Source organism: Sinocyclocheilus grahami, unplaced genomic scaffold, assembly GCF_001515645.1.
Source record: "Sinocyclocheilus grahami isolate Dianchi unplaced genomic scaffold, SAMN03320097.WGS_v1.1 scaffold44.1, whole genome shotgun sequence".
Classification (NCBI taxonomy): domain Eukaryota; kingdom Metazoa; phylum Chordata; class Actinopteri; order Cypriniformes; family Cyprinidae; genus Sinocyclocheilus; species Sinocyclocheilus grahami.
Window position 1 is genome coordinate 1,503,656 of NW_015505223.1, and position 16,275 is coordinate 1,519,930.

Genomic DNA, 16,275 nt, shown 5'->3' on the forward strand with positions numbered 1-16,275 from the left:
ACAGACAGACTGACAGATCATAGATAGATAGATAGACAGACAGACAGATGATCGATATATAAACAGACAGACTGACAGATCATAGATAGATAGATAGACAGATAGATAGACAGATAGATAGATAGATAGATAGATAGATAGATAGATAGATAGATAGATAGATAGATAGATAGATAGATAGATAGATAGATAGATAGATAGATAAATAGATAATTGTTAAATATTATAAGGGTCTACATGAAATATTATTATTGTAACATAGGAGCTCATGACTGTGTTAAGGTTGGTAATTTTCTTAAAAATATCATATAATTAGATTTTTTTGTTTACATGACAAAATAGTTTGACCTCAAGAACACATCATAAAATGATTTATATGTTTAAAAAGAGAATATTCTGTTACTTTTACAATTTTATGTTTTTTTGAGTCCTTATTTCAAAAAGTGTTTTATAACTCTATGAAATCATCATGAATACATATTTTTCACTTCTGTGAACTCATTTCTAAGTAAAATTTTCTTGCGATTTCATCATCTTTGGTCACCTTTTTTGTCATTGACATAAAGATTTCAAGATGCCTAAAACAAGATTTGAGTTTAAATATGGATTTATTGTGACATCAAGTCCTATTTAGTCTTTTGGGGGGGGGGCTCTTCAGGTTCTTCCTGCTGTCTGAGATTGAATTGGGGAATATTTTGAGTCTAGAAGATTCTTCTGTGTTCCACCTCGCTCTGGGTCACGACGCCCCATGTGATGCAGCGTTTCTGAAACTCTCTCTGATCCTCGGTGATGGATTCCCCCCGCTCGTTTCATGGTGGAAATGTATTTTAAACCTCATAATCTGCGCATAACCTAATTCAGTGATGGGGTGAACGTGGTGGAAGTCTACGGTGAGATCTCCACAACCAACACGCTCGCCGCAATATCGATGCTTCGCGCTCGCACATTCATCACATTAAAAAGTGACGAATAAATTCATCATTTAAAGCAAGCGCAGATGCTACCGAAGGTAGAAAAATTAATAACGATTATTTGAAGGAGAGAAGAGCAGCAAACGGAGCTCATTCTGAGGAAAAAGATTTATTTAATATCTCTTTCACCCCGTTGCATCAGCGTACAACAAGTTTTTTAGGCTGCGGCCCAGATTATTGGAGAAATTATGTAGCTTGCGCTCTAAAGGTTTAATAGAGGTCTGAGCGAGGCTTGCTATTTTTTCACGTTAAATAATCACCTGTTTACTTAAACAACACACTTTTCCGAGGCCACAGATTTGTGGAAAATCAAGTTATAGTTTAGTGATGAAAGAAATAATCTCTTTTCCCAAGCGTCAAGTTTTTTGTTTCGTTTATTTTTAGACGTTTTATTGAGAAGCGTAATAAAACAGCCCAGTGTCATAATGCCATATATCAGTGGTTTTGAAATGCATTGGCCATTTTCAGTCGAGCGTGTCTTGTCATTTCATGGAGTAGCCTACGGCTAAAATTGTCACACGCAGACAGTTCTATCAGCGAGCGATCGCTTAGTATCTACTCTATTGTACTGGACTTATTTCCATTAAATGCTATCAGAGTGTATAGATTCACCTCAGTGCTTCTGATGAATGGCAGCTCAACACTAAAGGCTTTTATATGGATTAAAATATGTCTATCTATGACTGTCAATAAAAGACTCATCGTTGTTCATCTTAGAAAGACTCGTGTCGCGTCTTATCCGGACATAATGCTATATGAGAAATCGTGCATCGCTGTGAAGGATTTACTGATTTAGTCAAATGATTTTGTCTGACACGTGCTGAATGCAAACACAAATCTGGCTTATTTTTGTCAAGCACAGAAGACTCTGAGTGAGAAGTACAGTTTAAAATAAATTAAATAAAGAGGCTCTTTTATAAGCAATGCAGATTTGGGTCCCCTGCAGAGACGCAGCAGGCCCACACATAGCATAAAGACGATCTTTCTGTGACTTTGAGGTGTATCTTTTAGAAACAGACGGACACATAAGCTTGGCGGGACGGAGCTCGAATTTTTTGAGGGACGATCAGGAGCCGGTGGCCTTATAATAGTATTTTCATTTTGGTTTAAAGTGTGCATCGACTAAAGTTTTGTGTTATGCAAGTATCATTTTTATCGGCTCATTAATTAAAACATTCCATTTTCCAGAAGAATGTTGTCAATGTGAATTTAAACACAAATACCTTTTTATGATTCGTAAATACTCCCAAGTAGGTTCACTTCTCAGCTATCATTACGTGTAATGTCAAGAAAACTCTCTTTAATTCATCTGTAAAGTCAAGATGGTATTTTCTAATAGTGATTCAGCAGTTTAGTATTACATTGAGATGCTATGTGTGCAAAAATACAGTCTATTTTTGTGTTAAATTGTTGCTGTTTTCGCAAGTCAAGCACATTTATTTCTGCTTTATAGAAATATGATTTATTTCTATAATACAGTATAAACCTGATGCAGTGTTTGTTTTAAGTACTCTGTGTGCTGATGTTATACAGAGTGAAACTGGTCCACAGTTTAACTTTGGTAGTGCGATATTTCTGTGAAATGTGATTTTTAGTGAATAAAAAAATCGAGGACTGGACTCAACTTTATGCACAGGGAATTGATTTAGTTGGTTTTAGTTAATATTTGTTTAGTTGGTGACCAGTTTAATAACCTGTAAAATGATTTTTTTCCCCTTCTTTTCGGCTCGTTTACTTCAATGCTCGGTAATGTTGTTACTTTTTACTCTTTTTTTTCTATTTGTTCTGTTGGAAGCAGAGTTAATAAAGGATACATACACTTTATTTTTTTAATTTTATTATTTTATTTTATTTTGTTTATTTTTTTTTACCCAAAAACGTCTGTTTACTTTTTTCTGTCTTCTATAATTTTTTTTAATTTCAATTTAATTTAATTTTAATTTACTTTATTTTATTTTTATCTGAAAAACTTCTATTTACTTATTTCTGTCTTCTATTATTTTTATTTTGTTAGATTTTTTTTTAAATTTTACTTTATTATATTTTTATGTAAAAGATACATGCCATTTAATTGATTGTTATTATTATCATTATTATTATTATTTATGTTATGACTTCCTTCAAAATGTTTCTGTTAACATTGCTAATTTTATTTAATTAATATTTAACTTTCTAAATAAAGTAGTGTGTTCATTATTGTATATGCAGTTTTTTTCTGAGGTATCCAATTTGGTATTGAGTATAATGAAATTTGACTGGCATTAGTATAGAAATGTATATAAATTCAGATTTTTTTTTTGGGAACATTTTAGGCCGGGATTTGGTTTTATCCATGACGTTTATTAGGATGTGAAAAGTAAGTGTTTAGAGAACTGATCAGATTTTTTTTTTCTCAAATTGAACATGAGTCTGTCAATGGTCCGAACCATTTAAACCCCTTTGAACGCTATAGTGAACATTAATTTCCCAGTTCATTACTGCTACTAACTAACTCAACTGGTACTAGCTGAACTATGTTCCACATAGTAGTTCTGCTGTGCTTTCCCTCGTCCAAAAATAGCTTTGCAGGTCTTTCCATTCCTCCAGCAAACAAGTGAGCAAACAGTCCTCTGGGACCGTACGGCTTTGACGCCGCGTGGCCGTTTGTGCCACCGCATCCTCCAGGGACCCACAGAGGCTTGTGTTCGTGTATCTTCAAGTCTCCGCTCACCTCAAGCTGAGGAGAACACAAAGCACTGGTGTAAACCAATCCGTCCGACAGACAGTCTCCCGAAATAACTGAAGGAGAACAGACAGCGGGGAAATTTATCTCCGTTTCTGAACACCATCAACAAATCATTACAGTTCACTGAAGTAGTCTTGCAACTGTAAAAACAGCCGGATGTTTGATGCAGGCAAAAAGTGGCAATCTAATGGCCGTTTTCTACAAGCGTGGTGTGTTTTCAGCGGAGGGCCTCTTCGGGGCCTTGAGGATAGATCCTGAAATGAGTCCTCAAGGATTTCTTCACTTCAGATGATAAGCTGAAACAGAATGTTGTTTTAAACGTGTGCATCGTGTTGCTCGCAGACTCCCTGCAGCAGCTCTCCGCCGAGCGCGAGGGTGTTTAGATGTCCTACCTTTGTTGTTTTCCTTGTGAAGTGTTGAAAGCATGTGTCATTTCAAACGGAGAGAGATGGCCGGTTTTCTCCCTGAGAAACAAAAGCACTGGCACATAGTCAACTTAATTATTATTGAAAAACAGTATTTGTCAGATCGGCTTCCTGGTTAGGAGTCCTAACGTGAAATTTGCCTTAATCAGTTGCGGCGTAGATAACTAGGCAGCTGGGTAAGCCGGTTTAGTTGGTAACCAGTCAAGTTTTTCTCCAACTTCTGAATGTTTACTGCAGTGCTTGATAATTGTGTTATATTATATTTTATTTGTCAACTCAATACAACAGCCTTGTTTAGTAGGTGACCAGTTTAACAATTAGGTTTTTTTCCTACAGTTTCTGAACACTGTAAAAAATGTCAACATATTTCAACTTAAAGTTAAGTTTAGTTGCTCCTTTACATTTTTAAGTATAATTATCTTGGTTGTACTAGTCATTTCTACTTGAAATTCAACAATCCGACTCAAAAAATTAAGCTGAATTTCATATAACTTATAAAAAAAAAGTTGTCATGACTTAATGATCATACAGTTTTTTACAGTGAATGTTTACTTCAATACTTGGTAAGTGCGTTCTTTTATTTTATTTGTTCAATTTCTTAAAGCAATGTTTTTTTTTTTAATTGAGAAATATAATTTTATTTATTTATTTTGTTTTGACTTCAATACTTGGTAATGACATTAGATTCCTAACAATGTAAAGATCAATTTACATTATAAACTGTGTTTTATTATTTTTATTTTGTAATTATTTATTTAGAAACCCTTTTGAGATTCTATATTCTATATACAGTATATATATATACTGTATATATATATATATATATATATATATATATATATATATATATATATACACACATTCTTTTGAATATTGTATTTTATTTTTTCAATGATTTTTCCTTCAACGCATATCTCCATTAATTAAACATTGCTAATTTATAAAAAAAATATATATAGAATTTTATTGTGTTATTTAAGTGTGTTCAGTATTATATTAGTTTTTTGCTGTGGTATCAAACTTTTATTGGCATTAGTATAGACGTCTGATAATTTTCACATAATGACAATCCATAAAAATATAGGCTAGAACTTTTTATCAATAGGGAATTGATTGGAAGCAGGATGTGGTTGTCACACCTGTAAATAATTCAACTTTGTGGGTCTAGAACAGAATTAAGAGCTCAGAAGGAGTGACCACCATATCTAGCCATAAACATGGTCAATTAGAAAGGAAGAAATAATTATATTTTTTCCAAGTGTTATCCCCAAGAAGGGATAAAACTACATCTTTGTTTGTTTTGGAGGACTTTGCTGTTATCTCTTTCATAGAGTAGCAGAGCAAAGGAGGAAGAAGTAGATCAGTGATTTGACTGATCAGGATAGAATCAGTCAGCTGTAGAATTACAGCCATATAGACATCAGAAGTCATCTTAAAACCTTCATCAGTACTTCGCAAAACTGCATCTGTTGATGTTGCTCCATCTGGAATAGGCACAGAAGGTACAGATAGCTGGTTTGAAATTAAATTTAGAAGAATTTTGCTCATTCTATTTAGGTATGTTAGGCATTTAGTAGCATTTAAAAACAGAAAGAAAGAAAAGACATTTACTTGATACTTCTGAATAAAATTGCAAATCTCAACACGCCGTATGATTTGAAAGATCGAAGATGAGTTGAAATTTAATGAGCTAAAGTTTAATATTTAGCATTCAACTTTGTTCAAATCCCTAACCTTAAGCATAAGCGATAATATTAGTGCTTAGGAAACCCCATTATTAAATGTACTGCCCTACTTTGAGCATTTGAAAATGTGCTTTGGGTAATTAAATATTCAAAAGAAAACAAACAAACACAGGTATATATTTAATTCTCTTGTAGATTCCTCCCCCGTTTGCATTATTCACATGTCTGTTCATTAAAAATACATTCCATACTAATGATAAACACAATGTTCCTGTTCCCATCAGGATGGCATACAGATGTCTGACTCATTAGCAAAAGCTTTACATTTGTAGCCAATACGTTCTGAGACTGTTGATGGTACCAATGCTTTATTTTATTTTATTTTATTATTATTTATTATTTTATTTTATACTAAAATAAAATAAATTTAATTAATCTTTGACATGTATGCTTAAAAGTGTTGTTTAATTAAATTATTCTCATTTCATTTAAAGGTGACATATCATGAAAATCTGACTTTTCCAGGTTTTAAGTGCTATAATCAGGTACCCGGTGCATCTACCAACCAAGGACATGTGAAAAAGATTAACCCAGTAACTTTGTTTTGGGAAGACTTTTTCTGCAAGCGTCTGAGAAAATGAGTGCGTCTGATTTCGCTCCCCTAGTGACGTGGCAAAGGGATCTCATTATAATATTACCACCCCTTAATCTGTAAGTTTACACTCACGGCGCCGTCATTTTGATTTTGCAAGCGACTACGGTGTACTAATGCCATGGCAAAAGTTTGAGCAACACATGCTAACTCTTCTGTCTTTGGCTACACAGACGAGCACAGAACACTGTTTAGAGTCCCAGCCTCAGAGGAGACAAGAGCAGTGGATTTATTGATTTATTTACTGTATATTGCTGCTGCCACACAGATCTAAAATAAACATGCAATTTATTTCCCAGCAGTTTACCTTCACAGACATAACCAACTGTTTTTGTAACTCGTTTGTTTGTGTGCGAATGAGAACTTAGTTTAGTACTCACATGCTGTGACAGCCGCTTTCTGTCCGTGTGCTTCGGATGTGTGCGCTCAGAAAACCGTATATCAGAAGTTTAAACTAATATTGTTTAAAACGCATGATTTCAGCGCGATAAACATGATAATCAGTTTTTAGCAGGTACGAGATGTAATGGCGCAGCTCTATTCTGGAAAAGGGGGCGAGGAGCAGCAGCTCATTTGCATTTAAAGAGACAGACACGAAAAACAGCGTGTTTCTGCTTCCACTCAAAATAGACATTTTCAAAATGTTATAATAAATGATCTGTGGAGTATTTTGAGCTGAAACTTCACAAACACACTCTGGGGACACCAGATACTTATATTACATATTGTAAAAAGGGGCATAATATGTCTCCTTTAAAGAGTATTTAACATTCTAAATGAAGAAGTGTGTTCAATATCATATTCGTTTTTTCTGTGGTACCAAAATTTGCATTGAGAATGGTGAAATTATTTGCATTGTGAATGGTGACTTCTGAAACAAGTATTCCTTAGTGAAATAAATATTCTACATTATTTTGAAAACACATTATTGTCTCGTTAGTAAAAGCTTTACATTTTTAGCCCAAAATGCATTGTGCTTAATTGTTCGGAGACTACGATGGTGCATTTTCTGAACTCGCTGCAACCAGTGCTTCACCCTGTGTCGTTTTAAACACCATAATTTCTCTGTCAGTGACCCCGAGTGTTCAGGCCACAGCCGCCCCCCATCAGTCCTCAGGTCTGATAGACGCTTCCGCCTGAAAACCCAGAAGAACTGAAAATTGAGAACAGTTTGCGGAGTGTAAAAGAAAAGATGGAAAATTTTAACCACAGCCTGCGGGACGTCTCAGATTGTGAACTGTAAACTTATTTCACAACAGGTCTCTGACTTTTCTGTTTTGATGGATAGACTCTTTAAAATGATATTTTCGGAGGGGGCAAAAGATTAAAAATTGTGTTAAAAAGTGTACACCTAATTCCCTGGAGAGATGCTTTTGTTGAGGAAAGGCATCCGTCACCGCTGACAGGCATCTCCATGTGTAATTGTGACATGGGCTTCTGAAATTGGCTGTAGTAAACAGCAGGATGTTGATATTAGTATTGGTGCAGCTATCAAGGTGGTCTAAAATACCTGTAGAAATCACAAGGTGATAAATCTGTCAGTATGTGGACAATACATGACTATACTGATTGGCTGATAGCACTACAAAAACAAAAATACAGGAACATTTAACTTTCTCGTTTCGCTTTCATGATTGTTTGTCAGCAAAAGTCCGCCGGATGATGCAAAGCACAATTTGGACCAATGTCTGTGAATATTAAATCACAAAAAGACTATTTAGATATGACGTCTGCATGTTCTGCGTGTCTCTATGTGAATGAATGGCGTGGTTTCTTTTGCTACATGCATGATGCCTGTGATGCTTCATCTCACTTCATGAGCACTTTACCATTTCATTTGACAAAACTGTCGTCATATCATTATACACAGAAACGTAAAGGTCTTCACAGCAACCTGTCCAAATAAAACCTCACTCCCACTAAAAGGATTTGACACTGGTCAAGCCTATCCAATTGGAGCAGACTGGGAGTGGCATTGGATTTTTATGTTATTGTCCCTTATCAATGCAACGTCGTCACAACATAACAAGGATTTATACTGATCTTGTCCTACTTTATAAATCCCAATTTGCCTAGGGTATTTCCAGACTTTTAGTGGAGACTCTATATATTTATACAGTATGTATGACAAACCAATTTGCCAAAATGAACCAGATTTCCAATGTCTGAGAAGAGCATGTTTGACTATTCTGTTAGATTGCTCGGCTGTAAAGCTCTGTGCACAATGCATTGCGACAAAATAATGTAAGGTTTTGTCATGCTGCACTGCTACACACACACACACACACACACACACACACACACACACACAGAAGCTTGTCACCCTTAGTTTTAAGTCTGTGACAAAAAGCCCCAGAATGTAGTTAACTTGCACATTGTCATTGGCAGTGTATGAAACATGATGACATGCAGATGCTAGTGCTTATGTCCTGAAGTGTGTACTTGGCAATGCTATTTTGAAAGCAGCTGTGCTACTGTCACACTACGGATAAATGTTAAGGTAGTAACAGCGCTACTTTTAGTTAGTACTGGTTTGTAGAAAGCACTCAAAGAGCGAGAGGGAAGAAAACCAAGAAGGAGAGAGTGAGAGAGGCCATCTGTTCCTACTTTCTGACCCAGTGCTCTAATCAGAAACAGCCTTTCCAAATTATAAGTCCAATCACCAAGTGCACTAATAGTGCTGATTACAGCCTGCAAGCGAGGGACGGAGATAGAGAGATCAGAGAGAGCTAAAATAAAGTTCTCTAAGTAGAAAATTAACCAAAGTGATGACATTTAAAAGAAACCGAAAAAAAAACCTTGCACAGACAACCTGTTAATGAACAGAATCAGAGAGTTCCCCTATAGTACTGTACTGCGTTTACATGTAAAATACAAGAGGAGCTCACCTGGGGTCTGATGTAGGGGTGGTTCTTCTGTTAGTATGGTCAGTTCATGTTAATGCATTCAGTTCCTTTTTCAAGGACAGAAAACTATGGATTTTTGTTTAATTAAATGGATAGGCCACCCAAAAATGAGCCCACCCATCATTTACACCCCCTCATGTCATTCCAAACCTGTATGGATTTCTTGTTCAAACCTGTGTGACTTTCTTAGAATGTTGGTAACCAAACCATTTCGGGTTCCATTAACTTCCATAGTATTATTTTCCATGGACATCAATGGGAACCGAAACCGTTTGGTTACCAGTTTTCATCAACATATTTTGTACTGATAAACGGGTTGCTTTTATTTGTGTGTGTGTGTGTGTGTGTGTGCCATTCTGAACTATTCCAACTTTCAGATTTGAACACAGCACAGAACCAAATGTGAAACTGAATAAACGTGTGTATAATGTTAAGCATGAGATATCTCAAAATATCTTTATCTTAAAATATTTAATTTGATATAAAATATAATCAGTATATTTTATATATATATATATTTTTTTTTTATATAAAACATTATATATAATAATTTATATTACATTTTTTTATACTTATTTACTTGAAACAATGTAAGTGTTAAAAAAACCCGGGAAATTCTACCCTCACACATTTGAGAATCATAAAAAAATATATATATGTATGTATATGTGTGTGTGTGTGTGTGTGTGTGTTTATTTTTAATTTTTATTTTTTACTACTCCAGTGGCCAAGTAATGAATAAAAACTTATCTTATGAAATTTGCCAGTGGAAGTATGTTTGAGTTGTGGTTTGAATTTCAGAAACAATGAAAACATATTCACTCAAATAAAGATCAATCTGTTATGTATGATTCACATGGCAAGATAATAGACACTGAAGTAGTCAAACAGATCACTGATCTGTGGAAAGGTCTCGTGACGGCTGTCTGGATAGATTTGATGACATAGTCCTGTTCTCAAGCAGGTGTGCTGTATTGTAAATGTTTATTATTATTATTATTATTATTCTATATAATTGCAACCGTCTTTCTAAAAAAAAATAAAGCAAAACAATCCATCTTGTACATCTCTTATTCAGTAGACCTTAGTGTTTACCGCTGGGTTAAATTGTCTATTGATCCAGCCGTTAAGGGGTTCAGACTCATTGAGGAGCCATTAGCCAAACCTTTAGGAAGATATTTGTAATGACTCTTCAGCTCTTGCCTTGAGAGGATGATACCAGTGACCCATTTTGTCCTGTGCCAGACACATTATATTATTGTCATTAGACAGTCTGCTTAAGGTCTGCATGTGACAAGGTCAAAGGTAAGTAAGAGCAGTTTGTTTGAATGAGAAATGTATCCTTATAAAGAGAAGATATTGATGCAGTCTATCAAAATATGCTCAGATGTGCATCGGCTTGTGTAATTGGATGTGCTTCAAGATAGTGGAGTTCCAGTAATTATGAGGAAAAGTTGTTTTTGAAAGCTGTTGTAACATGTTTTTATGTTCAATTTACAGTGAATCTCCTGGACACAACCAAAATATCAGGAGACTGGGGCTGGCTCACATATCCTTCACATGGGGTAAGAAGTGTCTGCTCCGTCATTATTATTTGTGAGCTGTCAAATTGAAGTGCATAGATAAGATGCAACTGTACGTCATTCATACGCTGACATTATGAAGAGTGTAAACACTGCAGCTTTATGGCGCCTTCAAAATGTTGTTTTGTTTGTTTGAACTGTCCAGCATGTCAACCTGTGGTGTGAGTTTGGCAGATGAAGTGTTTGTAAATCATATTTGGAATCAGTGATTGTTCTTGCAGTTCCATTGAATGACACTAGTGAATGAATTTGCTCCTCCAGCTCAAGCCAGCTGGCTTCAGACTGGCATTGTCTAGTCATTTTCATTTTCATTTTCATTCGTTTCCCCTCACCAGTTTATTGCTGGCTCTAACCCTGCGTTCTGTTGCACGATTGTACTGTTTGTAGTTTTATGATGAGTAGGCTATGTTATCAAAACTGTCTTATTGGCAGTGTTAGAGCCGGTGGCACAGAAATTACATAAAGCAGCTTTAAAGTCAGCATGAAATAAAAAATGAACTGTTTACTTTCTCAGTTCACTGGTCTTATTGTGAACAGCTGGTGCATATTATTCCAAAGAAGAATAATAACTAATAATTCCAAAGGTCCTTGTAATCATTCATCAAAATGTAATAACTTTTTTTTTTTAAACTAAAATGTTTTTGAAAGGCCTCTCTTCTGCTCATCAAGGCTGCATTTAAACACAACAAAAACAGTAATATTGTGAAATATTATTACAATGGAAAATAACTGGTTTATATTTTAATATATTTGAAATTTATTAAAATAGGTTGAATAAAAACATTTTATTTTATTTATTTGTGTGGGGTCAGAAAATACGTTTTGGGTCAGTACTTTTATTTAATGATGGATTATATCATATTTAATTTCATTTCATTTTTTTGTTTAATTTAATGTAATTTAATTCAAGGATGCATTAAATTGATAGAAAGTTTCACAAAAGAATATAAGGTAATTATTATGTTATTATAATCTTACAAAAGATTTCTATTTCTAATAAATGCTGTTCTTTTAAATATTCTATTCATTAAATAATCCTGTATATAAAAATCACTCTTTTCACAAAAATCCACTATATATATATATATATATATTCCTTTTCTTGAAAAATTTGAAAAACTCATTTTACTTCCGTAATTCAGACCAATTACTGAAAAATTTGTAGATATATATGTATATATAATTATATAATTCAAATTTTTAATATATATAATTTTTTTCCCCTTTTCTACAAATTTTTCAGTAATTCTTCTGAATTAGGGAAGTGAAATGAGTTGCAAAAACATATAATGTTGGCTTTAAACATTTCCACCTGTTGTTTTGATTTTAGTTTCTGCAAGGTTTTCCAACTTGAAAATGATTTTTGAATATTGTACATTTTAACTTGAAATATGTTCACCAACTCATCCCTCTCAGCACATATGCAAAAAACCAAAACCCGATTGCTGCCATATGCTTTGTTCTCTCTCTCACACACACACACACACACACACACACACCTCTATCTCTCTTTTATGGTACGGCTGAGAGTGGTTGAATAATGTGTCAAAGGGACAAGTGGAATAGAGGAGTTTGGGATTAGGGAAAGCGTGTGTGTGTGTGTGTGTGTGTGTGTATGTGTATGTGTATGTGTATGTGTATGTGTATGTGTGTGTGTGTGTGTGTGGGTGAGGAGAGGACAGAGCAGGAGAAGAAAAAAGCAAGGCGATGTACAAAGTTGGCTGCATTTGCATATTCTAATGGAGAAAATGATGCATGGGGTATTGAATTAGCGGCGCACAAAGTGATCTAAGCGTTGAACTGTCACAATTAGCGCGGGTGGCTGTCAGAGTCTGACGGCGGTGTGATGTCCCTCAGAGTGAGGCGACAATTAGCAAACCACGCGACACGTCGCAGCCACTGATGTAACAATCCCTCCATTATCGGCTCACATGTTTAACGCTGGCGGAACGCAAGTAAATTCCTTTCTTTGAACAGGACATGAAAAGGGCTATAATCGTCTGTCTTTAGTGCTTGCCGTGTGATGTGGATAGTTATCTGGAGATTGTTTTGGGGTTGCTAAATATTCTTATCGTTCCATTGGTAATGATGGAACTTGCAACCATAGTTGCTTTTGGGAAACGCACCCCTGGTCTCTAGATATGGCTCAGGTCCCTCCTTCAGTAACTCTATTGGGATGTGGGACTATCATACAGCAGGTGAAAATTGCAAGTTTGTTCACTTAGAAATATGTGCTACTCACCAGGTTGTCTTCAACATTTAGCATTTTTTTGGTTAAAATTTATATTAATGTTTATGTAATTTGGATATAAATTTGTAATGGTTTAAATTATATTTTAGTTTAGTTTTTTTTAATAATTTTATTTTACACTGCCATAGCTATAGTTTAGGGTAAAAAATATGGAAGCATATAGGTAGCAAAATTCAAATGCAATATGCAAAATGGCAATGCAATATTCAAAATGACAACCCAATATTCAAAATGGCAATGTATTTCTGTATTTAAATTTACATTTTCCATTACCCACACGTGCAAAATTTGTTGCAAAAGGAAAATGAAAATGAAATTATATAATTTACATTTGCCATTTCTAACAGTAGTCTTAATATGTAAACTGAATACAAATTTTAACACTTTATAAGTTGCAAAATGAAAATGAAAATATATAACACAAATTTATTTGATATGTAAAACATGTCCAAGCAGAAATGATAGCAAAATGATCATTTAAATGCTATTTGTCCTAAATGCATGTAAACTAACAGTTAGAACACTTCGGATTGCATTTTCATCATGACACCGCGGGATATTTGTAGCAAAATTCAGTGCGGCTTTGAAAATGCATTCCGAGCTGACCACGCCCACCCTCCGTCAATCATTGCTTCAAGGCGAGGATTGGCGGAAGCGTGTTACGTTTGGATCGTTCGAAACATGGCGACTGGAGATCTGATAAGATCGTTGAATTCACTGGCAGATGAAGTATCCAGGAACATGTTGAAGAGATGAATTGTAATGCTTGTAATGTCCATTTATAGTCTTTACACAGCAGCTTGGCTCCTTAAATGTTTAAAAACAGCTAATTTCAAGACGCTGACATCACGTGGGTAACCCGCAGTGCAAGACGCTCAAAGCTCAAGACGTTCGGTTTCACGTTCGATCGGTCGGTCGGTCGTTCGAACTTTTGAGTTTAGAATGGAGTACGCTTCATATATTTCTCTGTTCACGCTCCACTTCATCTGCCAGTGAATTCGACGATCTTATCAGATCTCGAGCCGCCATGTTTCGAACGATCCAAACGTAACACGTTTCTGCCAATCCCCGCCTTGAAGCAATGATTGACGGAGGGTGGGCGTGGTCAGCTCGGAATGCATTTTCAAAGCCATTTAATTTAATACTTTTATTCAAGGATGCAAAAACTATTTGAAAGTGTTACAAAAGTAATTATAATATTGTTATTATAATGTAACTAAAAATGTCTGTCTTTTGAAGTTTCTATTCATCAAATAGTCCTGAACAAATGGATCCCAGTTTCCACAAAAATATTAAGCAGCACAACTTTTTTCAACATTAGATATAATAATCAGAAATGTTTCTTGAGCAGCAAATCAGCATATTAGAATGATTTCTGAAGGATCATGTGACACCGAAGACTGGAGTAATGATGCTGAAAATTCAGCTTGTATAAAACATGTATTTTTGATCAAATAAATGCAGCCTTGGTGAACATAAGATACTTCTTTTATGAACAACAAAATATCTTAGTAAAATAAAACTTGTACAGTAGTGTATATTTCTGTAATGAACTATTTTTACTCCAATTTGGCACTTAGTAGGTGTGAAGTCTGTATCCTGTGTGAAAGAGAAAGCGCAATACAGAGAGAGAGAGAGAGAGTTTCTGAATGACTGTACAGTCATAAAGGGGCACAAATGAAATGGATTTCCTCCCGTACAGAGAGCACATTTACTATGACCTGAAAGCTAGAAAATGGGACATACATAATTCACTGAAGTGCGCTTTCAATGCAAGTCAACAAGCAGTAACACAGTAAATCTGCCAGATAACGAGCATCCACGTTTGCATTTGCCCTCTAATTACTGTTTGTTAAATGTATTCTCAGCGAATAATGCAAGCTATTTACTTGAACTTTGCCACCTTTTTTCATTCGCATCCACTCAGTCACGTAAACAGTGAAGGCCTGGAACAGCGATTAAATCTCATCTCTTGCAGGAAGCAGGCAGTTATTTCTTCTTCTCTCAACTGTAAAAATAATTTCTGCAAATAGATTATGTTAGCGTGCATATTCGCACCTGCACAGCGAACACCTCCTCCCCAATTATTACTTGACAGCTAGCTAAAATTAGTGGCATACTTTAACAGCTCGGCGTTAGTTATTGTACCTGTCTGATGTGACTGCGGCGGTCCCCGCTGAAATGAGCCCCGACAAATGCATCTCATTTACATTCCGCAATGCTCTGTTAGATACATAATCTCCTGTTTGCTTCTTTAAATGCTGGACTTTTCTTTTTTGTTTGCATTCTGCTTCAGATCTGTTGACTCCAAACACATACTCAGCAAATAGGAAAGTAAAATAACAAATGAAAGCTCTTTAATATCTCAGTTGGTTGGTATGTCTCATAAACTGGACGGCAATGAGATTAAATGTAGAGTCTTTTTAAGTTTTATTTCTGCTTAGACAAAGACCCTAGTAAATTCACATGCACAGTTTCAGAAAGAAAAATCTCAGCTACAGTACTGTGCAAAAGTCTTTGGCCATTAGTATTTTCACCAACAAAAAAAATGGTTTATAATAGCTCTTTATAATAGCTCATTAAATCCTGAATGAATTTGATGAGGATATATATATATATATATATACAGGGTTTGAAATTAACACCTGCCAACCCGCCAAATGCGGGTAAAAATCAGCTGTGGCGGGTAACGCTGTCAAATCACTAGCCAATTTGGCGGGTTACTTTTCGTAAGTTATGCTCACTCATTAATTTCTTGGGGAAGTTCATGCAAGCCAAATCTGTGCAGGTTTAGCGCAAATACTGAACTCGGGAGACATCATGACATTATCGAGTATATTGCAAAAAACAAACAAAACACACCTACAGAGGCAAACGTGTCGATTTTTACAAAGCTCATCGGTCTGAAAAAGCGAGGTGTGCTCTGATTGGCCAGCTATCCAGTGCGTTGTGATTGGCCGAATACCTCAAGCGTGAGACGTAACTGTTACGCCCCTTACCATATTGTGATGATACCCTGTCCGGCCGAAGCAACGAGACATAAACATTAAAACCCATTATAAACGAGGTATTTGTTG

At 35.3% G+C, this 16,275-nt stretch overlaps 1 protein-coding gene across 2 annotated transcripts in view; it reads left to right on the top strand.

The window, feature by feature from the left end:
- The window catches only part of LOC107582396 (ephrin type-A receptor 8-like), an 86,081-nt gene that overhangs the window by 11,781 nt on the left and 58,025 nt on the right, over nt 1–16,275 (top strand). For both annotated transcript variants that reach the window (XM_016268223.1, XM_016268225.1), the window contains exon 2: nt 10,865–10,929. In XM_016268223.1, the coding sequence (XP_016123709.1) occupies nt 10,865–10,929 (65 nt within the window). The remainder of the gene's footprint in view (nt 1–10,864; nt 10,930–16,275) is intronic.